Source organism: Mastigoproctus giganteus, chromosome 9 (genome assembly GCF_048544385.1).
Source record: "Mastigoproctus giganteus isolate SK-2022 chromosome 9, ASM4854438v1, whole genome shotgun sequence".
Taxonomy (NCBI): Eukaryota; Metazoa; Arthropoda; class Arachnida; order Uropygi; family Thelyphonidae; genus Mastigoproctus; species Mastigoproctus giganteus.
Genome location: NC_143583.1, coordinates 204,868,883 through 204,895,031, shown reverse-complemented (window position 1 = coordinate 204,895,031; position 26,149 = coordinate 204,868,883). Strand labels below are relative to the sequence as shown.

The window sequence follows — 26,149 nt, the reverse complement described above, 5'->3', positions numbered from 1 at the left end:
AAGTTACTGCTATGGATAAAAGTATGGTTGAGTAAGAGAAGAGAGGGAGTAATTATCAATGGACACTGAAAAAGACCTATTGGGGGGAGGTAATTGTGCAGTCAGGCTGAGAGGACAGCCCATGGGATTTTGTCAATGATATACAGGAATTTTGCTAACAGGGATGAGGTGATTATCCCATTGTATTGGTCAATAGTCAGGCCACATCTTGAGTACTGCATATAGGTCTGGAGGCCTCATTTTAAGACGGATATAGAGCTCATGCAATGGGTACAGAGAAGGGCAGCGAGACTGATAAGGGGAACAAAGGGTACTCTTACTAGGAAAGTCTTCAGTTCTGCAAATTGCAGCGTCTAGCGACAACCCAACTACGAGATGATCTGGTTGACGTGTTTAAGGGTTTGAACAAGCTCAATGATGATAGGATTCTTACCCTTGCTCAAATTATGCACATGAAGGGGTGCAAATTCAAATTGAGGAAGAATAGTTGCAGAATATATATACGGAAATTGCCTCTAGCCAGCGGGTGGTTGGTATCTGTCGTTGTGGAAGTTGATAAGCTTAAATAAATTCAAGAAAGAACTAGACAAACTATTAGAGGGAATAGATAGGTGAAATGGGATTTTTTTTTTTTTTTTTTTGCTGATACTGTATAAGCTTGCTTTCATGCATCATTTGTCACTACTTTTGCTAACGCTACCGCTTTAACGGACCTGGAAAAATAACTTCAGCTGAACCATGATTTTCATTTGTATGAGACAGTAACATAACAGCTTCAGTTCTGAATCCCAGAAGCGAGTTGAGTCAGAAGAGCTTCTATTGATTTCACCTATGGAGCCGGTGCCTGGTTGACCCACTCGGCCATAGTAAGAAACAGGAATAAATTAGAATCAATACAAAGGACAATACTTCTCACTATTACCAGAATATGTGCAACCAACATTGGTAGCAAGGAAACTAGACCTCTGGTTTCCTTGCTCCCAATGTTGGTTGCCATAGCTCGTGGAGTTTTGTGGCTATTCTCTTTCTTTTAGCCTTGATGGTATTGGCTGTATCAAGAGCTATTCCCAGAAATTCTGTAGGTATGCTCTTTTTAAGTCAACAAGTCTCTTTTAGCTACTTCCAGCTAAAGTGGAAGAGTTCCCATGAGCACCTGTAGGACAATACTTCTCACTAACTGACCGGAGCTCTCCCACTTTAGCTGGAAGTAGTCAAAAGAGATTTGTATTATAGACTTAAAAATGGCATACCCACAGAATTTCTGAAAATAGCCCTTGATACAGCCAATACCATCAAGGTTGAAAGAAAAAGAATAGCTACAAAGCTCCATGAGCTATGGCAAACAGATTGGGAACAAGGAACCCAGAGGACTGGTTACCAAACGTTTTCTGCCACAGGTGGCAATGGTTATCCCAAAGCCACGCAAGTAGTACGTCCCTAAACTCTTTACTACCAATTTATTGACAGGACATGGCTCCCTAAAGGCGAAATTAACATCCTTAGGGCTAACTGATGAATCAAACTATACCTGTGGCAAGAGTGAAGAATGTATAATTTATGACATACAACGAGCCCAGTTAATAGCAGAAATTGGTCCCTCTCCAGAGGACAAGAACATAGAACATTTGTTTATAATAGAAGATAATTAGAAGGCTTTCACGCAAAAAAAAGTATCCGAAATGTGAAGAAATATCCAAAGGGCAATTCAGCCCCCCCCCCAGTCACGCAATAACCAAAATACCCATGTCTCTCACTACAACATTTAAAACTGACAGGGTAGCCGGCCCCAACACCTACTAAGTGATCATGTATAGGAGGGAGATATGCAGGCAGCCAGGGAAGCTGCTTAGCTGTAAAATATTAATAAGCTAGTAGGCAAGGGGGGAGCGTTATGGTAAATGGGAGCGAGTGAGGGAATGAACGAAATTGGCTGCAAGAATACATAGTTAACAATAATATATTATTACAAATACTAACACAATCTCAACTATAGACTAACAACAATAACACCCACATACTGCACGCCCTTCCTTGCTAGCAAGGAACGGGGAGTAAAGAAAGAACTAAGTAAATTAGACAAATGCCACCAGAATAAACGAGCGTATGCCTGCGAGTGTGAAAGGACACAAACCACATATTGACTAATTTAAATATTTACTAACCCTTAGTCTCTTGCCACTAAATTTTAATTATTAGATGTTTAGTATAGTAAGTATGGATATGTAGGAAAAAAGCACAAAACCTGTATAAAATGTAGAAAAAAAAATTATAAAACCATGAGAGCAGAGAGTGAGTGAGGATTATGAGTGGATAAAATTGCCTGCCTTCTTCATTTCCCCCAAATGGATGAGGGACAAATGGCTATAGTGGACCCTACCTATCCAAGCAAACACCATACCATTGCTAGCCAGCATGGTGTGCGATGCTGACACTGACCAACAGGACTTGTCCCTTGGTCAGTGTGGCATAGAGCACCAATGCAGGTGCTCTAACATAGGGCCCCTTTCCCTCTGATCCTTCCTTCTTACCATCTGGGTTGGTTGTTCTCTCACTCTCTCCATCCTCCTTTCGCCTGAGGGGTAACCTCACTGTCATCTGCTAACCCCCCCCAAGGGTAGATGGGCATTTTGTACCGGGGACCCTCCTTTCAACGAGCCTTTACTACTCCCCCCCATTTCCCCTCTACCACTTCCTGTCTTCTATCATCTAAAAACCTTTCATTTTTTTTTTAATTGGGCTCTACCTGTCTTTAGCCTTGGCTACCACAGGGTTCGCCCCGCCAGAGCTTTCATACTCCCCACTGCCCGGCCCGCTTCATCGTATGGACGATAAACCAGAGGTTTTTGTGTAAAAACACAGGCCCCTAGGCTAAGTGGCCGGATGAACAACCACACACTAACTTAATAAATCTGGCCTTTACAGAGTTTTATATTTATCACATGGCCTAACGTGAAGTTGGGAGAACCCCCCCCCCCCCGAGCCGCATTACAATTAATACTATACAACCTAAGGACAGCGAGGAATATACAATGGTGTTCAGAAGAAAGTGCATCACCCCTTAAAATTGTAATTGTCGTCCGAATAACATAAGTATATTCTTTGCTTGTGTCAGGATGGCGAGTTACGTGCAGTTGACGTCACGAAGACTGCTACTGTTGCTTTACGTAAGGAAGGACGGATGTTGTTCCCATAATATTGCTAGAGTCTTGTAATCAGTCTACAATGAGTAGATTTCTTTCCAAACTCAAGAACACTGGTTCTGCTGATGGGAGAAAAAGGAACCGGACGCAAACCAGTCTACTTCAAAACGCATAAGCGTTTTGAAGCGCTTATGCCATAAAAACCGTAAAGTTTCTTCGTCTAAGCTGAAAAGAGAATGGCAAGAACATACAGGAGTGGTAGCAAGTGCAGTAACAGTCAGAAGACGCCTTTTCAACAATGGACTTATAGCCATTCTTGTAGCCCGTCGTCCTAAGGAAAAATCCCTCCTCACAAAAAATGAAAAAGGCCCGATTAATTTGGTGTAAGGAGCATGTCAAATGGATCCCCGAGCAGTGGAAGTCAGTTATTTTCTCGGATGAGAAGAAATTCACCCTGCATGGCTCTGATGGGAGAAGAATACCATCCAGACTGTATGGTGTCTACAGTGAAATTCCCTACTAGTCAAATGATATGGGGGTACATTTCATATAGCGGAGTAGATCACCTGCAGTTTATAAAAGGTTCCGTAAATGACAATGGATACCCGGCTATATTGGAAGGCAAATTTCTGCCAACCATTACAACCTGCCAGGACGACTCTGCTCCTTGTCATCGGGCCAAAAGTGTAAGTAGGCACTTCTGTAGTGTTTACATTTGAAAAAAATGGTTGAAAGAACTGTCCATTACAACCGTTAGCTGGCGATACCTGAATCCTATAGAGAACTGTTGGCATCATGTGGAATCTGCAGTTGCCAGAAAGAAACCAAAAACCCTTCGTGAACTTCATAATTCGTGTTTCGAACCACGAACTATCAGTCGATTATCTTCAGAAATTGATCTTGCCTCGACGGTGTGTTGCTGTCATCAGGGCCTCAGGCGAGTCAACTAAATATTAGTTTGCATCTAGTGAACTTTTCATTTTGTTTTCCATTTAAAATGATAAACTGAAGCAAATTGAGGGCTTCTGATAACATTTCAGCCATAATTGTCATGTTTACCAAAACTGTTGTATAAAGATTGCAAATGCTCATTTTGGAATGTTTTGAGATTTTTTTTTTTTTTTTTGATTTGGTAGTTGTTGGCGCATCGGCTTCTGTGGCCATATTGCACCTCCCAAGGTTTTTGCAGTACTTTGATCCAAGCCCGAGGCGAGAATCGAACCCGCGACCTTTGGGTTGCCGGGCAGGTACTTTACCCACTCGGCTAGCCCGGTCGGCTAATGTTTTGAGAGCACCTGTCAAATATTACTTAGCATTGCCTTAACTATTAATAAATATATATTGTTTATATTTCTATTTGTGATGCTAGTCATTAATGTAACATACCATCGCGAGAAAGGGTTAGAAATGTGCAATTCCTAGGTGATGCACTTTCTTTGAACACCAGTGTAGTTATTCAGATGTAGTTTCAGAAATTCACTTAGATAAGGCTTGGCAACTTCTTCAAGACAGACTTTTACAAGATTCACATCAATAGATCGTTATCTGAAACTCCAGAAAGTGTACTGGAGGGCTCTTCAGCTTTTCCGCTATGTAACACTTCAAAATTTCAGTTTCTTCAATACTACTTAACTGTTCAGTGCAGTAAAATACAGTATTACAATACTGTATTCATACTCCTTTATACTATAGCACCTTTTCATAACATTCAATTAACTTTGGCAATCATATCCATTTATTTCGAGTTAAAGGACAAACCTTAATCCATATATAACACGTTAAAGCGAACTCTTACTGGACTGAAGTTTCCTCTATATTCATGTTTTCTTCAAGAAAATCCAAAAGTTCATCTTTTAACAGTACTTTTGAATTAACATTTTAAAACGGACATTATCCATTTTCTGACATCCACCATGAGCAATGACGGTCCCATGTAGTAGGTAAAGGGATTATATCCCCCCCCCTCTTATGATCAAAATAACGTAGATTTTCTTTACTGCTGGATAATGATTAAAGTCTAATAATTCTCTGAACACCTGCTTTAGTTGCTCCCTTTAGAAAATCTTGACACGGCCGCTTCCCATGAGACTCGTTGACAATGTTTTAGACAACTTTTACATGTCAACCAATTTAAAGAAAGTTGTCAGGCTTAAAAAAAAAAAAGAGGAGAGAAAACGAGCTACATGAAAAAATACACATTATTTAACTCAAAGACCAACGCTGATTAGTACAGTACTTACTCTTCAAAATACCACAGTTCTTTCACGAATTCTTTTAACTTTTCCTTTTATTATTGTTACTGGAGAAGTTCTTTCCTAAATTAATAACAAAATCATTTTAACTTTGTAAGTAAACTAGGAAACGCAATCAACTCAAAGAGAGCTAAAGAGAGTAAAGGTAGTTCTCCACCAGAACGATGCACCTGTTCACACATTGGCTTTTGTCATCAGGCTGGCTATTAATTATTACCACAACTAGCATATTCAACAGATGTAGCCCCATCTGATTTATGCCTATTCTCAAAACTAAAAAGCAAGTTGTCAGGAAGAAATGGGTCAGGTAATTCCCTAGGATCTTCAAAGAAAGCATCTACAAAGTTGAAATCATAAATCTGGTGCATCGCTCTAAAAAGTGTATTAAGTTATAAGAAACTATATCAAAAAATTGGGTAAAGTCAACATGAAGATAATTTAATAATTTTCTAGCCAGGCTAGAAAGTTATCAAACCACCCTAATACATAACTGAAGGAGAGTACTCCATTTCATGAAGTACTCTCTGAATGTGTTGGATTGGTAGATAATTACTCGGACTCAAACTGTAATTAAATTAATAAATTAAAATCTAGAAATAAAATTATCGTAAATAAGCAAATTACTATGATTAACTGGTCAAGTAATTAAAACAATTTATAAAAGCCTTTCATATTTTTTTATGAAAATGAAAAAAATCCTTCACGCATTAAAAAGCAACTTGACAAGAAGGTCAAGTAGTGATAGAGTAGCACGCTGTTTTTGGGTCCTTCATAAATTGGAACTGAATTTATGATTCCAAATTCATAAGTTGGAATCATAAATCTGGAGCATCGTTCTAAAAAGTTTGTTTACAAGAGATAATCAGAAATTATTGTCGATTAATTGTAGTAGAGCATATTTATCTGCAGTAATAAATTTATCTGACATGTGATAAGGAATTCTATAGGTTTATAGAATTCAAACACGAAACGTCCGCAGACGATACTAGCAAAAAAAGGGTACAAAAAAACCTTGTTATCACTAAACTACACGTCAAGGAACATAGTACAATTATGGGCAATTGGTGCTGACGAAATAAGGCGCCAGGTTGGCGAGAAGAAACCAAGTAAGAAATCTGGAGTACCATAATTTCATAAGTGGAACTAGTAATCTTCATAAGTGGGACTAGTTACTGTCTATTTTTGCCATGGTGGATGTAGCAGCTTCACATCTCATTGAAAAGATAGACGAGGAAAGAATACTTTTAAAGTCAATTGCACATGAAATATGGGATCAACCAGAATTAATGTTTGAGGAGTATCGAGCTCACAAATTGTTAACATCTGTTTTAGAGCGGCAAGGATTCACAGTTCAGAGGCAATACTTACTTCCAACAGCATTTAGAGCAGAATATTGCTCTGGAGAAGGTAAATAGATGAAATTTGGATGCTATTTTTATTTGGCTTGTGATCTTATTATAGTGGAATCTGAAAGTTGTTCCTTGTAGTATCTGAAACTAAAAATCGGTCACGGTAAACTTAAATCTGTATTAATCAGTCGAGGGCCAGGAAGCAAAATTACTGCTGATGCAGATATTTATGCTTCTGTCAATTAATGTATCCAAATGCTTCTTTACATAGTTAACAAATCGCAAATATTGTTTCATAAAAATTGTGCGTGGTGCCTCTGTTCTTGACATTTTTTGAAGTAAGGCTACTGTCCCTATGATCAAAATAATATAGGGTTTTTTAAAATGTTTTATTGCTACATGATAATTGAACATGCTTTTAAAATATCACACCTTTTGTTATGTTTTTTGTGTGCTGTAATTACAATTTACAGACGTTCTATGAAGCTCCTATTAAATAAAGCATATTGAAATGCATTCTTTGGTCTGAAGATCAGAGTTACTAAAACAGTGCTAAATCCTTCGTTACCAGAAGTTTGGAAGTCTTTCAAGGAGTAGAGCACACAAGATTGAGAATTTATTACAAGCTCACAAAAATCTATCTAGAAAACACTTTTCCTCCGTTCTCATTTCGGCTTTTTCTCATACGGGACATGAGAAAGTCGTAATGAGATTCTTTCTCTGGACACTTAGTAATGAACTTTGCAAACGTTTTCATCAAGACAGGGCTGGCGTGGAAAAACGAAAGGGAGGTTCAGTGTGCTGGCAGACTATTGCTGGACATTTTATCACTATAAAAGAAAAAGCAAATGGGAAAAAAAAAATAAAGTAATGCTCATTAAAATTTTCAATAAGCGTGACCTTCATTCCTCTTTAAATCTGTGAGTGTGTGCGCGCGCTTGGCAATATCCAAATATGTATTCAGCACATCAAAATCCATGTAAAAAAGTAAAAAGCAGCCATTATCAACCCACTGCAGGATGGAAGCCTCCTCAACAATTCATGCTGGAAATGGACCATAATCTGCCACGCTGGTCCAGCGGGTTGGCAGATCGACCGTATTCAGTAGTCAGGGGCTTGAACCCCGGTCTACTCAAAGAGCGTGTGCTACTGCACTCCTGCTTCTGCCCACTCAGCTACGGAGGCCGGTTCCATGAGAAGTACCAAATTTCGGGTAGAGAAAAAAAAAGCTTAAAACTGTTTTTCAGTACTACCCAGGAATGTGTTGTAGGGAACTGGTTTGCAAAATCCCCTTTTTAAAGTATTGGGGATTATGTAAACGTCTTGTCAAAAAATTGGTTTCACAAACTTTAACAGTGTTTTAACCGAGGATGACTAACTGAAATTCTTCTGGCGTTATCTCTCTGGAATATCAATTAACATTGCAAAAAAAAAAAAAAAAATCTTCGTTTGATAAACTGAGTCCCTGTCTTTTCTTTTAAGGAATTCTCAATTCGATTTTATTCCGAAAATATGGATAAAGATATGCAATCATCTTTGGATACCTGATGAGAGTTTTGAACAGGATCAAACTTTTTGTTAAAATTGAAGGAATACGAGTTTACTACACATCAGAAACGGCTACTTTCTTGGATCATACTTTTGAGCAGAAATGCTTCTGTCGTAATTAAAGGGACATCGTTCTCTTCGTTCCTATTAATTCTGTTGTTTCAAAAAGATCCTCAACTGGACTTTTACTCGTCATTCTGTATGTTAATACTTGCTAACATTGTTTTCTAATTTGCAGCTACAAGTTTTTAATATTTTCCGAAGACCGAAATCCATCACAGGAACTATTTATGCAAATTGTATGCAAAGTACAATTACATGCAGCCCCGTTAAAAGTATGATAGGTCTAAATCCATTGGCATGGGAGGGGCAAGTAGTAGTGTAGTTAAGTAATAATCCGTACAGGGAATGTAAAAATAAAGGACTAAAAAAAAAGCTTTATTTTCATTTCTAATTATATACACGTTTATTCTTTTGAACAGGTGGACCAGCTGTGGCTCTTCTCTGCGAATATGATGCTCTGCCAAATATAGGACATGCCTGTGGTCACAACTTAATTGCTGAGGCTGGTGTTGCTGCTGCCATTGGATTAAAATCTGCCATAAACAGCGATCATAATATCTCAGGGAAGGTAATAATTATCAGATATAAACTAAGGTGAACAAAGGGAGTAATCGTTTGTGTAATGAAAATCCACTCCAGCAGAAACAATGAAGTAAATTTTAATTACTTTCTGGGCTTCCACCGCAATGCGTCAGCTAACTGCAGCAGAAACTTTAAATGCCATATTATATATTTGTTTAACCCTGAGATTAATCTTTGCAAGTTCTTGTAAATCTTTATGCTTGCGTCATTGCCAAACAAACAAGATTTACAGTAATCCCAAATGCGAAAGGTTGTTGAAATTTATGATACTTTACAGTGGATAGGTTGATTGCTTTAACTTAAGGAGCAAGTTTCATATAGAATAAAAAAACTATGAATAAATATTAAAACCCCACTACTTAGCACAAATAATTAATTAGCCATATTTCTGGATTCACTTCGAGATTCCATCAATCCGGCCAAAAAGTAACTAATGTAAAAGGACGTTAGTTCTAACCGCACTGCTCAGAAAAATCAATGTCCTTTTAAATTACAGTATTAGCAGCAAATGCATGCAAACAAAAACCGAATGTCTACAGCAATAATCGGCAGAATTTTTTTGTTGTTCGCTTTAACGGGTGCCATTAAAGCGAACAAAATGAGGCCTGAAATAAGGGTGGAGCCCAAAAGTAGCTGCATATTTTATTGATACAAAACAAAAATCGGTATTTCATATTTTTAAGTGAGAAATGATAATTTAAAATTGTTCACGGATGCCTCCTGAACAATTTTAACCATACCAAGCCGAGACAATGGCCATGGCAGCGAATCTTTAGTTTGAGGGATGGCCGCAACGCGATCGTTGCGGCCACCCCCTCAATTAAGAAGAGTTCGCAGTATGGATATATTCGTTACGATGACCTGTTTTGGTGATTAAATTGCTGAGGTCAACTCCGTTTCACATATTTTGACGTGAAAGGGAGGAGCAAATTTGTGGTTACAGCACCACCATTGTTAATAATCTGACTCTACTGCGAGGCGTATTGAGATTTTATAGTTGTTTCATAAATGTGGGTGGTACTCTCAGGATGAATTCAGGAACCAAAAAAAAAAAAAAAAAAAAAAAAAAAAATCGCTTTTCTTATTTTCAGCCTATTTTGTGTTCCAACTTAAACACATCTTAAAGAAAGTGTTCACAATGACCTTGGACATGAACACACCTGAATACGCCTCGTCATGGACTGCTCGATGCTTGAAAAACTAAATATTGTTCAGTTTTTTTTTTTTTTTTTTTTGATTTGGTAGTTGTTGGCGCATCGGCATCTGTGGCCATATTGCACCTCCCAAGGTTTTTGTAGTACTTTGATCCAAGCCCGAGGCGAGAATCGAACCCGCGACCTTTGGGTTGCCGGGCAGGTACTTTACCCACTCGGCTAGCCCGGTCGGCATATTGTTCAGTACTGTGAGATGATTCCACAGGTAAAAATGGAAGGGATTCGGTCCAGGAAACGAGCAGGCCGCGCAATGGAGCTGTCGTGGCTTATCCTTGGGAAATGCTACTGAAATAAAATGAAACGGAGAGCCATTACGCATGAACCACATAAGCCGTCGGACAGCAAGAGCAACTTAATCTAGTAAATCAATCCCTTAATCCCTTAATGAAATAAATTTCGTATTTTTAATGTATTATTGAAGATTGTATTTTACCCAGTGAATTACAAATATATGCAGTGAAAACAATCCTGACATGATTGCAACACTGACATTTACTTGGAAAGCTCTGATCTATTATACAGTTTCACGAAACTGCAGAATAAAATCAAATTCAGGTTACCAGGGCACCTAATTGAAATGTCCATAAGATACAATGCAGGAATGCACAATGAGAAATGGTTGAAGAACAGCAGTTAAAATGTTCAGGAGAAAAATAATAATTCGTGCTGACTGAGTGGGTCAGCATGATATATGCCTACCAAGAAAGATTAGTCGTTGAATTTGAATTACAGGTTAACTTTTTCTAAGTACAAATCTGAATATCACTGGAGGTACGCTTGAGGAATTTAGAATAAGCCGAAGTAGTTAAAAACACAACCCTCCCAGCAGACCAACTAGTTCAACCAAGATTTAAAAAACCCTTCGGCGGAAGAGCGTCCTCCTACCCATATGGTCTAAAAAGAACAGCTACACTATCTGTGACAGTACTTAAAAAAAGGGGGAGGGGAGTTTAACAATGTTTCGTAATCACAAAAATCTTATATCTCTGAATCATCTCTTCTGAAAGAGGATTTAGGTGGAATAAAATGATTTTAAGAAATGTAAACTTCTAACGATGAAGTTTAATTTAATATCTACTTTACAAAGAGCAAAGAAGATTTATGAGTATTAATTATCATTCATACAATTAAAAAAATGAGGAGGCGCCGTTAATAAACGTTATATCATTGACAGCTTAATAACCCCACAGAGACAAATAACACGGACACATCCAAAAGATACTGCATTACATCACTTCAGTCAATTTTTCATTGAAAAAGTGCACAAATAAAGAGTTAGTATTCGAGCCATCCAGCAGTTGTATTTAGCAGGAAACGTAGCAAGCATACAGACATGAGCAATATGGGGTGAGCTTTGTCTTGCTGGAGAAATTGCAAAACGATAGGTGACAGTAGTTTCAATGGAACGTCAAACTGTAAGATATTGGTGAATTGCCCCACCATCGTGATTACTATTAACTAAAGCAATTCCGGCAAGAGTCAAGTATAAGAGCCTTTTCAAGCTATGGCGAACTTCCTGGCAACTTCCATATGACGAATCTCTAACTTGATTGTCTGCTCTCATTGGTCCACTAGTTTCGTTTAGTAACGAAATAATTGACAACTTGTCAATCAAACTTATTAATGACATCTACCTCAAATCAAACTTGAAAGTTTGTCGGTGATGATTAGGAAGAACCAATGAGAGATGACCATCATACAGTGACTGTCAAGTACCAAATAATCATACGAAAGTCACGGGAAAGTTTTCCGTTAGGTGAAAAGGTTCGTTAATCGACTCTTACAGAAGTTTCAAGATCTTAGAATACAGCTTCGTATAGAGCAAAGACTTACGAATTTTAATTACCGCATCCATACATTAAAAAAATGAGATGTTCTCTTGATGGTAAACGTCACAGCAACCCATATCATGATTGTTTGCGTGCATGTATATGATCTGTGAATACAGGCAAGAATATCGGTCACACGGATCCATCTACCATTCCTCCCCTCATCACAAACACACACACACAGAGAACCTTGACTACGCACTGTGTGGGGAGAGGTCTGTACAATGCAACGGCCAAAGCTAACTTCAGCAGTTGCTGTTAGCTGGCGAATTATCCGAAAAGCTATGCTCTGAGTGACACTAGTCTAAGCTTCTCAGAAGTGGACAGGCACTGATGCCAACATCATCCACTTGTCCGGAGAACTTGAATAGCAATTGTCTGGCTACTATTTCCTTTAAGATAAAAAAAGACTAGCTTCACTACTCAATATATTCTCTGACTGTTATTATATAAAATAAAATCATTTAAAACGATCTTCGCATTGCTTCTTTTGTACCCTGAACTTTTCAGCTGTTCTCTCTTATCTTGAAATTGCAAAAAGAAAATTTTATAATCAGTAGCGGATTTTGTGTCACCTTGATGGGGAAGGGGAATAATAAACACACAATACACATTTCATATTTTCATTTATGTAAATGAAAATATGAAAGTTTGCGGTTCAGGGCCGTTTCCTGTACCAACTTCTAAATCTTTCCAATTAAAAAATACCATGAATCATTTCTTGATGTCTTTTCGCTGTCTACAGATATGGTATCTCTACTTAAGGGGCCACTGACAAATTACTTAAAGCAAAGATAAAACATGAGGGGGAAGGGCAGTTGCACCTCAAAAAAAAATAATGCAACTCCAATTATAGTATTGCATTAAGTAGCACAAAGCTGTTATAATAATAAATTTTTGTTTAACACACAGTATGATCCTCTTCGCTCCTTTCACCATCTGTCTAGTGAATAAAATGATTTTAACCAAGCATTTCCAATTCTGTCACATGATACGAACCATATAATAAAGAAAAATATTTTCCTCATCAGTGTTATCACTAAATTTGCACTAACCAATTTGCCTGTTTCAGATTGTCGTGTTGGGTACCCCAGCAGAGGAAGGTGGTGGGGGAAAAATAAAAATGATCAACGCAGGAGCATTTTCAGATATCGATGTTGCGATGTTGGTTCATCCTTCAAATGACAACTATCACAAGAAAGCCATATTCGCAAATACGCAGGTAAGATATTTGGCAGTTCATAACATTTGTTACTTGTCATGCAAATATTGAATATCTTGTTAAGCCAGTTCGATTGGGTTTTCATGCTGTAGCGTTTGCTTAAATAAAACCAAAAATAACATGAAGAGAAACTTCTTGCAACTGTGATTATGGAATGAAATGAAAACTCATGAATTTCACTTAACTTTCTCAACCCCTTAGAAATTGATTGAATAACAAGCAGTGTAGTCCCTTACTAAGCCGTTAATTTACACACGACTATTTTCAACCTGTCATTGGTGATAGGAAAGTTATCACACGTTCTCCTCCCTTTTAGTTTACAATGCACCAAGACAAAAGCTTAGGTATAGAAACTAACTGAACTTTAGTATTTGTTAAATATGTTAACTAACTGAACTTTGGTATTTGTTAAAGCATTTCGTATTCATAGATATAATGGATTAATTATCTTAATGACTACAGACCCTAAGTTAAACGTTTTTGTTTATATATAGCAACACGACGAGAGGAATACAACCATTAACCACTTTTAGAATACTGTGCGAGTTGTTTATGCATAAATTAATGCCAGTTTCATTTAGTTAGGTTATTTCACTACTGAATGCTTAACTTTTCAGCAAATTGAACAAAACGACTGATAGTGAGATTTAATAAGACGAAAAGTCATTAAAGAATAATCAACATTTAAAAAATTATTTACCGCTTTGAGGCGTCAAAATAGCTTCAGTTACTGTATATTCACCACTGAAATAACTAAAAAAACAATTGAATAGTTGCGTCTGAAGAGAGGAAGCGTGATAGAAACGATAGATGGCGCCAGAAGAATTTGACCAGACGGCGCCATCTATCGTTTCGAAAAATCTTCTGGCGCCATCTATCCTTGCGTATTAGAATTAGCTATACTGAACAAATCAGATGTGGGTTACACACCAGATAATAAATTGGCAAAACCGGGTGGTATCCACACAATGTTCTCCATTAGGTGGGTGCCACCCAGGATAACCCTCTCTTTCCTTCAATATCCCTCACACGGGGAAAAAACCCCGTGTGGCGAATATTGAAGAAAAATGTGTAGGTGTCTGTCCCCCTGTGTGTACTAAGGTCGGTTTTGGGTTGGTGAGGGGAAACCGGAGCTCCCGGAGAAAACCTCACGACCACAGCCTGAGACCGACTAACTCAGATACTGAGTGGGAAATTATTCCACTGTCCAAACTGACAGGCTCGAACCCCCGTACTCCACTCAATACAGCCTAGCACTCTTGCTAACACGGCTACTGGGCCCCGCTGAAAAACCCTCTTCGGAAGTGGTATTTATTTCTTCAAAAGACATACAGAAAACTGGTCAAATTAAAATGAATAAATTGATTTCGTAGTCAGTAATTCAAACTGGTAATAATTTGCATCTGATGAAACTATAATTTACTGTTAGCACCGCATTACAGTTAAAAATTGCTGTATAAGTAGTTTTTTTTTCCTTCAAAAATGCAGATCTGAAAAATCCTTAAAAAAACTCTACATTGTGCATAATAACTAAGTTGCATGAAACGTAATAAGAATATTCTACATCTTTAGAAAGTTGTCAATTCTGTACTCCTAAAACACTACATAACAAACAAACAAAAAAAAAAAAAAAACTGGCTAAAGAACCAACTGTTAAAGCAGCTGCTGTAATTTATTGATTATTGTTCTATAATTTGTCAGAAAACTGATTACTTTTTTTGTTTGTGTTCAAAAGGAAAATGGAACGTTATCTAAAAAATAAGAATAAAGTTGTAAAATCAGAGTAATCATTGAGGTTATTTCTAAAATAATTTTAAAATTATTTTGGCAATAGATGGTGCCACCGTTGAATCACAAACTTAGCAACTCATCTCAACAGAAAGATGTTCATTTTTATTAATATTTTTAAATCTCAAGCAGAATTCGAATTCAGGCCACTTCTGAGAGGTGTTGGAAAGCTGCATTACTATTCGTGAGAGTTACCGTAGTACAACAAGAAATTAAAACTAATCTTTGAGAATACTATTAATAAACATCTAGAGCTTGAAATGAGGCTGAAGCCACACAAACAGACCATTAAACAATCAAATCTAAAAAAATTTGTTAGAATGTAATCAGCGCTGTCATAATTATGTTTTTCTTTCTTACGCAGGTCCGAGTGTATTATCAAGGTAAAGAAGCGCATGCATCGGCAAGACCCTGGGCAGGACTCAATGCCTTAGATGCGGCTGTAGCAGCCTACAACAACATTTCTCTCTTACGCCAGCAGATCAAATCAACCTGCAGGATTCATGGTAAGGCTTCAACATTTTAACCATTACACAAGTAGGTGACTGATTTGAGAGTCTGCACACATTTTAAATTTCGAATCGGCATCACGTGAGTGGTAAACAATTTGTAATCTAACAGTACATCCCCCCCGCTTTCGTAACCTGAGGAATTAGCTCTAAACTACGCTGTAATCTAAATTACCCCACACCATCAGGCATCTCTCATACTGTGGAGTTCGAAACTGGGTTGTGATCATTGCAACACCAGGATACCTGCCCACCCACTGATGAGGAGCCAATAAGCTCCGAAACGGTGCCGTATGGGTGATGGTATTCACTGAGAATAGGTAGCAATAGTCTTCTCCAATGGCAGTGGTGTCCAACCTACGGCCTGCCCGGGAAGTGAACTAAAACAGCATTTTAGAGAATCGAGCCACTACGTGTACAAGCATGCAAGCGTCGAGCTCGACTGTATCAAACGTTTATGCGCAGAGTAGAAGATATTGGAAAGAATTTGTTCCAACAACTTTTGGAAAGCATAAAACAAATGAAATATTTTAGTGTATTACTGGATGACAATACTGATGTAAAGGACACAGTCCAACTCCTTATCTTCGTACGTAGAATTAATGATAATTTTGTACAAATTGAAGATTTAGTTGATCTACAGAGTATGCACCGAACAACTACATGTGAAAATCGTTTTGAAAAATTTTTCCAATCTATTGAAAAGTTAGGATTAAATATTAAAAACCTGGCAGATGTCACGACTAATGGTAAAAAAAAATGATTGGTAAAAACATTGGGCTTATGGGTAGAATAACCAAGAAAATGATAGATATCGCAGCTGAACCTCACATTGAAATTCGCTTCATTGTGCATCAAGAAGTTCTGTGTGGGAATATATTGGATCTCCAACACGTTATGAATGTGGTTATTTCAACTTATAAATTTTATAAGATCACATGGCCTTAATCACCGAATGTTTCAACTGCTAGAAAATTAAGCTAAATACGAAGATGTAATTTTACACAGTGCAGTGAGATGGCTTAGTAGTGGCAAAGTGCCATATTATTTCTTTAAACTGCGTCATGAAATTAATATTTTTATGACAGAAAAAGGGAAACAAATAAAACAACTATCAAATATGGGGTGGCTGTTTGATCTTGCAATTCTTACAGACATTTATAGTCTTTTAAATGCTCTTAATTTAAACTATAAGTGAAAGGAAATTAGTCTCTGATTTGTATGGTGACATCAAATCGTTTCAGAATACGTTGTTATTATTTAAATCTGATTGAGCAAGGCAATTTAGTTCACTTTGAATGTTGTACAGAGCTAACAGAAATTTTTTAAAGAATCGTTGCCTCTCGTTATTACAATTAGTTTTTGACGAGTTTGAAAGTCGATTTGCTGATATGAGATCCCATGATATAAGCTTGTTTGAGAATTTGTTTACTTCTATGGCTGAAAACTACAATCCCAGCTTGCAATTTGAACTTATTGATCTTCAAGACAAAATGTGGTTCAAAAATAAGTAGATGGACTCGAAAATAAACTACTTGAATTCTACAAGGCCCTTCCATCTGAAGATTTTCCTCTAATAAAAGAAAATGCCATGAAAATGGCTACTTTGTTAGGATCAACGTATGTTTGCGAGCAAATTGTTTCACGCATGAAATCAAATAAATATTGAAATAGAAAGAGAATAGCAGATGAGCACCTTCACTGCGTATTGAGAATACGCAAATGGACTTTCAGCTAAAAGCAAGCCGATACGAGCAGTGGACACAGCAACACCGACATCAGACATCTGAGGAATGTAAAAAGGTCGCCTGGTCCAGTTCCATGTTGATGGCAGGACTAGGGTATGGCAACAGTAGCATGAATTCCAACACTGCAGGTTAGTGCAGGAGTATTTTCGTGGAGCACATTAAATAAATAATAAATAAGATACTCTGGGACGATCTCATGGGGTAATTTACGAAATGGAGACAAAAACATTGCACCTTGAAGGAAGGTTCAATATTTTGCGAATATGAATAAGTTACATTGAGTATTTTCGAAAAAAGCAAGTATTTCAGAACAGCTGGCCGATTGATGTGGAGGGATTGAAAAAGAAAATAAATAAATACAAAAATACAATTATAAATAAATACAAAAGCTACAGCGCCGATAGCAGATAACTTCCAAAGTCTATATCCCCTGATTCCCATGGGTTGAATAGTTGTAAAAACGTATATTAGCTGTTGTTCCTGACCACCTGGGCTGTTATGCTGTAGAAAGGTTAAACCAGTCCAGTCGGAATAATAGCATTAATTTTAGTTCTAGTTTTTCCATTAAAAACGCCTCAATTATTTTGCACTTCATGTTTTCTATTAGATTTCAGAATTGCATTTCCTTTTGAAAACTGCGTTTTCAAAAGGAAATAAGGAACTTGGACGTCACAGATATTAAAGTTATCCACAGTTAAATGAAAATATCCAAAAGACATCAACAGTACGAAACTGGTTGAGTAGAATTTTATCCTTGATATCAGTGGTTAAATTTATTTTTCTTCAATTCCAGGGATCATCGTAAACGGAGGCGTTGTACCTAATATAATTCCAGCTTCTACCGAACTTTGGTACTTAATCAGGGCAAGTACCGTCCCGGAATTGGAAGATCTTTGCCACAGAGTTGAGGGATGTTTCAAAGCAGCATCCAAAGCTACTGGGTGTGATGTGCGTATCGAATTTCAGAATGAAAACAGATATGAAAACTTTATAGCAAATTCTCACATGGAAAATCTATACAAGGCTCATGGGGAATCGCTGGGTAAGAATCTTATACTCTTAATGGTTTTTAAATAAGTAGAACTGTTATCTGACTTAGCTTAGTTTTTCCCCTTCAAATCAATACTTTCAGCAAATTCCCACGGACATTAGTGCGACTATACCTTTGTCAGTTTCTCATGTTGTTGAAAATGTATTGCCCTATCAAAATATTATAGAATCAGTACTGCCAGTACGCTTTCCGCCTGTTAAATCTAGATGGAATGGACAGGTCATAGTACTGTATAAAAATGAGCTTTCTCTGTACGAAATAAGATCTTCACTCTTATTTCTTACAACCTTGTTATAAATTTCGTTATTTATCAACAAGTTCGATTCCTCGTCATCTGCGAAGTTGAGAAGTACAGTACTACGTGTCCTTACGGGTAGAACTTTAATGTTGTTTTTTCATCTTGCAAAACAGGAAATGCACAGCTTCCGACTTTGCAAAGGAATGCACAACCTAGCTGAAATATTTCTCACATAAATACACATTAACTCCCATTTAATTCCTGAAAGAAAAATTTGATGATAGCCAGGATGTGTTCGTCGTACGAAGCTTTTCAGAAAAGTAATGAGATTAAATGAATAAAAATTGTTATTTTGAACTTTATGCACAATAACAATGGTCACCTCCAGAGGGTGACCATTGTTATTATAATAAGAAGTTATTATAATAACTTCCCTCTGCAGCCACACAATGTCTCCAACGACGTTTCTAGTTGTTAATGCAAGACTGGTAGACTTCATCTGTCGGCTTCCTTATGGCGATTACAGCCTTTTGAACTGTCTCTATCGATTCATAATGATTTCCTTTCAGTTTCGGGAACAAAAAGTAATCACATGGAGCGAGGTCCGTGAATACGGCGGTTGCAAGAGGTCTAGAATGCTCTTCTGCGCCAAAAATTCTGAAATGGAGAAGGCATAATGGTGGAGGACCCAATTTTGACTGATCTCTGGTCGCACACGAAGGATTCTTTTCCGTAACCGCTCGAAAATTTCTCTGTAGTAACTTTGGTTCATTATTTGTCCCTGTGGCAGAAACTCTTTGTGAATGATGCCTCCATAATAAAAAAAAAACACACACAATCATCGTTTTCACTTTTGATGTGGTCATTTGAGATTTCTTCTGAAGTGGAGTTCCTTTCGTGTGCCACTCCTCACTTTGCTTCCGGATCGTACTGGGAAAAACCAGCTTTCGTGACCAGTAAAAACTCGTTACAACATGTCTGGATCGATTTCCAACCTTTCTAGCAATTCAATACACACGTTCAAGTCCAGTGTTGCCGCTACACTTGTTACAAAATTAATCTGATTACTTTTCTGACAGGCCTCGTATATCCAACTCATCAAAGAAAACGTAGATGCACCAATTTTATTTTAGAACTGCACAATAAAAAAAAAACACAGTTTTTTGAAAGTTGAGAAACCGCTGTAGTTGTGAGTGAGAAACAGTTTAGACTCTTTTGCCTGTTGAAATAACCCCAGTGGCTCACATCTGGTGAGTATGGGCTTGGCACACCCATGGTTCTGAGCTGGATATCATCATTCTTCTCTTCCTTGGTGATTCCCTTTTATTTCTCTGTCTCTCTCTCTTTCTCTCGAGGTAGTTCAGGAATTTTTTTTTTTTTTTTTTTTGGCTGCTGCAGCATAAGCCTCAGGCTTCCTTGCACCATATGACTAATAATAATAATAAATGCAGGAATTTCATCCGACCGAAACAACAGTGTGGACCTTTTCCCACATCAACAACAGAAGAACCTAAACTTTGAAATATTTTAACAATTCCAGCCAACAAAATCATTCGAAGACATTAAATTAATTATATTTAGCTAAAATACTTGCAGCATCAGCCGTGGTAACAGTAATGAAACTAGAATAAAAGAAAAAATATTTCACGAAAATTTAGAAACGCTGAAACACAATCCATGTGTTAGCCACAGGTCGCCCCAGTTTCATTATCTAATCCTCTTAATCCTAAGAGACAAGATGCCGGTTAAAATACGCACAAAGGATGCTCAGACAGATAATTACAAAAAATTTCCCAGGAAAAACTTAGACCTGTGAATCACTGCTGTTCCTTCTCCAGAACATTGATAATGAAAGCACTATTTCTTCTACCGATAAGAGGTAGACGATCAAATTTATTTGAATCGAGATAGCTCGCAGTGGCGAAAGGTGTAAGCAAACTAGTGCAATGCACCGAAAACCCCAAGAAAAGGGAAGATGTCGATAAAAATCGAGTTTTGCACTTGGGTCTCACAAGAGTTTGACACAGCTTCTCTCAGCTATTTTTAACAGCCCTCGAGATTCTCCTTCGAGAACAACACGCCACTAATCAAAACAAATTGATTGATTATGCAGAATTTTTTAAAGAAACAAATTGATTATGTAGAATTTTTTAAAGAAACACAGGACATCGCTTGCAGCTTCTTCTGAACTAAAATCTGAAACCAAATCTCTGTCACAAAATCTAACCTTGCATGACGAAACAGCAACCTGAAACCCACAATGTTAAGTTACTAGGGCAAACAATTCCCTTCCTTGCAGATCATGTTGTGAGCCAGAAGATCTGTAAGGAGAGAAGAGGCGTTCCAAAAGAGCCACTGTGAGGTGAATAATGATGCCTTAACTTTAAACACAAAAACCAAATCAATCACATCATTTGTGTTAAGGATGGAGAAAATATAGAGCAGAATGGAAGCAAAGAGGCACAATGCACGTGGAAATTTGGTCTACGGGAATCCCATTCCACAGAAATCCAATTCATATGTCTCCAACATCGCCCAAAAATAAGTATATCGTGTGGTGTCCAGACAGTTCCTAAATAATCAGCTAAAAACTTTTGTACCTTGGTGTTTTCCCAAGCAATACCTCTGAAGATTTCACAAAACATTAAAAGCAATTTAAACTTTCCAGTTAAAGGTATTAGTACTAGCCATATAGTTTAAGGAATCTGCTGGCTTTATCAAAAACAATTTATACAAGGAAGTGAGTTTAGTTATGATATCGGTTCGCTTCATCCTCTCCTTCAATCCATGTACTCCAGGCTAAATCGCATACGTTTTAGCCTGGAGTACACGCATATTAATAACCGAAAAAAAATTATGTTAAATATTATAATGATACAAGAGTGGTGTACGCTACAAATATGCAAAATTTGTTTATTTTATTTTAATTATTAATTACGATTTTTCGGGGAACACTTGTTCACATCCCACGGAACACAACTTGAGAAACGCTGGTCTAGAGAGAAATCTCTCCAGTATCTCAGTTAATCTTCATCCGACAATTCTCCTACCTTACTAGGGATGGGGCCATAATATGACAGCAAAAAAGTATTTATCATAGCCACTTCTTTAGGATTTGCACCAAAACTCTAGAAGCTTGAGTTAACAAGTTGAACATCCTTAAGATTTTCCTTTAACTTGTCTGGAAAACACTGAATAATCATTAGCCAATACTATGGCTGTGCATATAAAGTTATTTTTACATCCCGGAACCATTACAGAGAAAGTGAGGTACAAATCCCTGCTTTATTCAGAACGCTGACACCTCTGAAACATTGCTCTTTCATAAAGAACTGTGCCTTTCTTTTTCCTTACATAAACACCAGTTGATATCAGTGCAATTTACTTTTCTTCGGCGCCAATCTAATCAACAGTTGTAGAAAGAAGAAACTCACTGTTAAATAATTTTCACTGAAATTCAATTGAAGTCACATGTGTCGATGTTGTTACAGAAAGGTTTTAGGAGCATCGGCGACTAAGGCCCATATTGCTTCGTGTATATTGTCTGTAAATTGCGTGTGTTCTGTGGTCAATTTTCTGTTTGCTGGATGAAAAATCTGCGTTTTCGGGAGAAAAAACCATGCTACCCTCGCCTGAGACCTGTTAACTCAGCCACGCTGTGGAAAAGTCTGATAAAAATTCATCATGTCATCGATTAGACCCGAACTCAGGTCTTTTTCACCCAGTGTGGGAGAACGGCGATTCTACTAGCTGTGCTACCCACGAGGGCGGAATTTGTATATTTCAACGTCCCACCACTCACAAATCATCTGGTCCAAACGCTATCTGAACTAGACTTCCATATCATAAAGAACCTACTAAGGAATCTAATCAGCTAGACTTGGCATTTGCATCAGTGCAGCTTTCAACTTGCCTTTGCCAGCTACTGCCTTCAACTCTGACTACCTTATTGCTGTTAACTCAGCCACGCTGTGGAAAAGTCTGATAAAAATTCATCATGTCATCGATTAGACCCGAACTCAGGTCTTTTTCACCCAGTGTGGGAGAACGGCGATTCTACTAGCTGTGCTACCCACGAGGGCGGAATTTGTATATTTCAACGTCCCACCACTCACAAATCATCTGGTCCAAACGCTATCTGAACTAGACTTCCATATCATAAAGAACCTACTAAGGAATCTAATCAGCTAGACTTGGCATTTGCATCAGTGCAGCTTTCAACTTGCCTTTGCCAGCTACTGCCTTCAACTCTGACTACCTTATTGCATTTTGACTCTTTGTTCCCCAAGAATAACTTCAATGTCCTTCGCAATCCCAGGACTAAAGTCATTTGCATTTTGGGTCAAAGCAAATATGGCTATGAGCGGTCTGTGTATTGTGCCTGTAACCGTGTGTATTCTTCGGTCGGGTTGCTGTTTTCTGGACGAAAAATCTCACTTTCCAGGGATAAAAACCATGTGTTCCTCTACTGAGACCGACTAAATCAGCCAAGAAAATGCCCATAAAAATCCTCGCGTCAATGACGGAATTCGAATCAGGCCTTTTCAACAGAAATCGGTACTTATTAAAAAAAAAAAAAACTATTTTAAGTACTTTAGATAGAAATTGTACTTTCACCGAAGTTATAAATATTTCTGGTTTAATTGCAAATTCAAAACTTTCAAAAATATCACTAAAATGGAAAGTTTCATAAACAAAATCCCATTTGTAGAAATAGGAGCTGCCACCCTGAAGTTATTATAAATGTGCTGCAAACAAAGATTCGTTTCAGTCATAAATATTTTGCGTGATGGCCTTGAAGATACCCACTTGCTGTGTCCCTTAGGATATAATCATCCAGTCCAGTGATTTTGCCACCGATGGAGGCATGCTTGAAATTCTTTGGTCGTAATAATATTGAGCATTTCTTGAGACTTTTGCAGATTCCCCCAAGAGATCGTGAACTCCTCTGAGCTTCCATTTCATCTTTGAAAATAAGAAGTGGCTGGGAGCCACCCACCTGCTCCATGAATAGTGTGGGGGAGGGAGCACAGGCATTTGGCTTATAGCCAAAAACAGTGACACAGGCCAGATAATTTGTCCCCCTTGAATCTTAAAAAAACTAACTGAATTGTGGTTTTGCTACTGAGAGACTTTTGTCTTTTCATCTGGACTTCAAACTTCACTTTAGTTTAAAAGTATGATCTGGCATATCTATTGAATCTGTGAAAGGACACCATTTTACTCTCTGTAAAGAAGTAATTAACATGTAAATTTTGTCAATACTGTTTTACTAAGTATGGTTAAGTCGTGAAGAAACTTATTTTCCAATGTACTTCTAATCTTTCTGAATACAGAGTTCATGAAGATACGTTGACGCTTCTTTTTTAATTGCAAACATAACAATTTATATATGGACTATTTTTTTTTCAGGTATTGTCTTTGCGGATCAGTTAAGCAGTCAGGAGCCAACTGCTTCAACAGATGCCGGAAACGTTTCTCACGTGGTTCCAACGATACAGCCAATATTTCGTATAAAATGCGAAGAAGGTGTTCACACAAAGAAATTTGCCGAGGCTGCAGGCTCGGAAATAGCCCAGGAACCAACTCTAACTGCTGCGAAAGCTATGGCCTTAACCTTACTGGACATTCTAAGGTCTCCAACCCTCCTAAAAGACATTAAAGATGAATTTCAGAAAGAGCTGGCTGCCGAGAATATAGAAAAACTTAAGGTGTAACGTGGAAAGAAATTATATTGAGGTTCCTTGCGTCAATGTACGAGTAGCAAGTGATCTTCATCCGACATTGGTTAAAGAGCGCGTTATTGTTTGTAGTTTATGTGGCCACTTGTTTCCAGGCAGATTTATTACATTGGAATCAATGATCTATCATTTGGTGGAAACTGTCCTGTATGAATAATATGAAGTAAATTTATAAATATATAAATGAAGACCTCATTTGGGGCAATTATTTATTCTGCTAAACTGCACTAGAACAAATCCAATTTGGTTTGGTTTGGTTTGGTTTTTAATGGCGCATTGGCAGCTAAGGCACAAATCCAAAATAGAGCACCTAGCAGTTCACTATTATATTGCAGACTGTGCACACGAAGTTTTTTTTTTTTTTTAACTGACCAGAAATGCCCTTACATTTCTCCCAGAAGTAGACCGCCACAGGATTCAGGCAGGTTTAATCATTTTCAATTCACCGATTCCTATTTATCCTTTGAAAGTGCTGGTGTATGCATGACTCATGCATACACTTGGCGACTGAATTCAGAGTCCCCACTAAAAATACGCAAATAGATTTGGTGTCCATGGATCGGCATGCTTCGTCATACTTGAACCACGGAACCATTAGGTAGTTCAAACGCTGTTTGGTGTAGACATCGCCAGTCACACGGGCAGGCAGCATTTATGGGCCAATCAGATAATCGTTCGGGAGATCGGGGGACCACCCACGTTATAATAGAACTGTTGCTTGTCTTCTGGTTTACATATGCAGAGGTCTTTGACCGGATGTGGAAGTTTATTATTTCATCTTTTGAGAAGTGTGCTTCGTTCGCGCAGAGTGAGTAACCTACGATTGTATGCACAACTGCCATGCAACAAACTAGCAGAAGAAATGGAGGATGAGCAATTGACACAATGTCTACGCAGACAGGCCGGTCAGAGAGAGTGGTGAGCCAAAAATTTCTTTCGATTACCTATTCTTAAAGTGAAAACTCTAGAATGTGTTATTGCCCGATGAGCCGAAATGCCTCACGCAAGTGCCATACGTTCATGAAAAGAGTACCGTGTTCTTTAACAACCAATCCAAACCAAACCCTGTAGCCCCCCATTATATATTTTTTTCTATAAAATTAATATTCCTTAAGTACACATTCGAGCTAACTTACAATTAATGATGACGACTGACACTTTACCCCAAACATGATAAAACAAATAAATCTACCATGTAGTTATTAAAATTTACAGATCATTTTTCATAATAAAGCTAATTTCACGTAAAAACCTGAGTTTCCGGTGGTGAAAGCCTGCAACCTCAATGCAGAGTAACTTGACCACTGCATGACAAAAGTCTATAAAATTCATTCCATCCTTACAGGATTCAAACGAAGCTGGAAGAATATCGAAGTTGCTATCTGCGAGAGTCACGTGCACATCTGCATTCTCTTCGGTTGTATGTACTCTATAACTTCCCAAATGGTAGGTAATGAAGAATTCCTTGGAGGATGGCTTTCTGTGAGAAGCGTTTTAAAAATTCATTCGAGGCAGGTTTTGGAAAATTAATATATCTATTGCAGTACAATTCCCGATTGCATTGCTAACACACGTTGTACTTCAGACAAAAATTAAATTTGACTCAAATCAGTTGCCATAAATTTGGTCTGATGAGCATACAACACCGAAGAAAAATTTTAGACGTCATTCTATATAAAGCTATATTACGATACCAGTGTTTTATTGCAATCTATAAATTTTAATTGCCCTCAAAGAGTAGCTAGAAAAACAAGACTGTTTAAATTAAATAGCGCTAAATCTAATTGCTTATACTGTCAAATTTTAATAAGGTTATGAGATTTTCTAACCAGTTGGACCTGGATCCATTTCATCATTTTAAATCTTTTAGTAATT

General features: G+C 37.7%; 1 protein-coding gene across 1 annotated transcript; it reads left to right on the top strand.

The window, feature by feature from the left end:
* Positions 1 to 6,575: 6,575 nt before the first annotated feature.
* On the top strand, positions 6,576 to 24,375 carry LOC150081059 (xaa-Arg dipeptidase-like). The gene is made up of 6 exons (XM_090381823.1): positions 6,576 to 6,799; positions 8,772 to 8,920; positions 13,050 to 13,199; positions 15,352 to 15,493; positions 18,038 to 18,286; positions 23,946 to 24,375. Exons 1-6 carry the CDS (start codon positions 6,580 to 6,582, stop codon positions 24,248 to 24,250), a joined length of 1,215 nt encoding a protein of 404 aa, XP_090237949.1. The 5' UTR covers positions 6,576 to 6,579; the 3' UTR covers positions 24,251 to 24,375.
* The last annotated feature ends 1,774 nt before the right edge of the window (positions 24,376 to 26,149 follow it).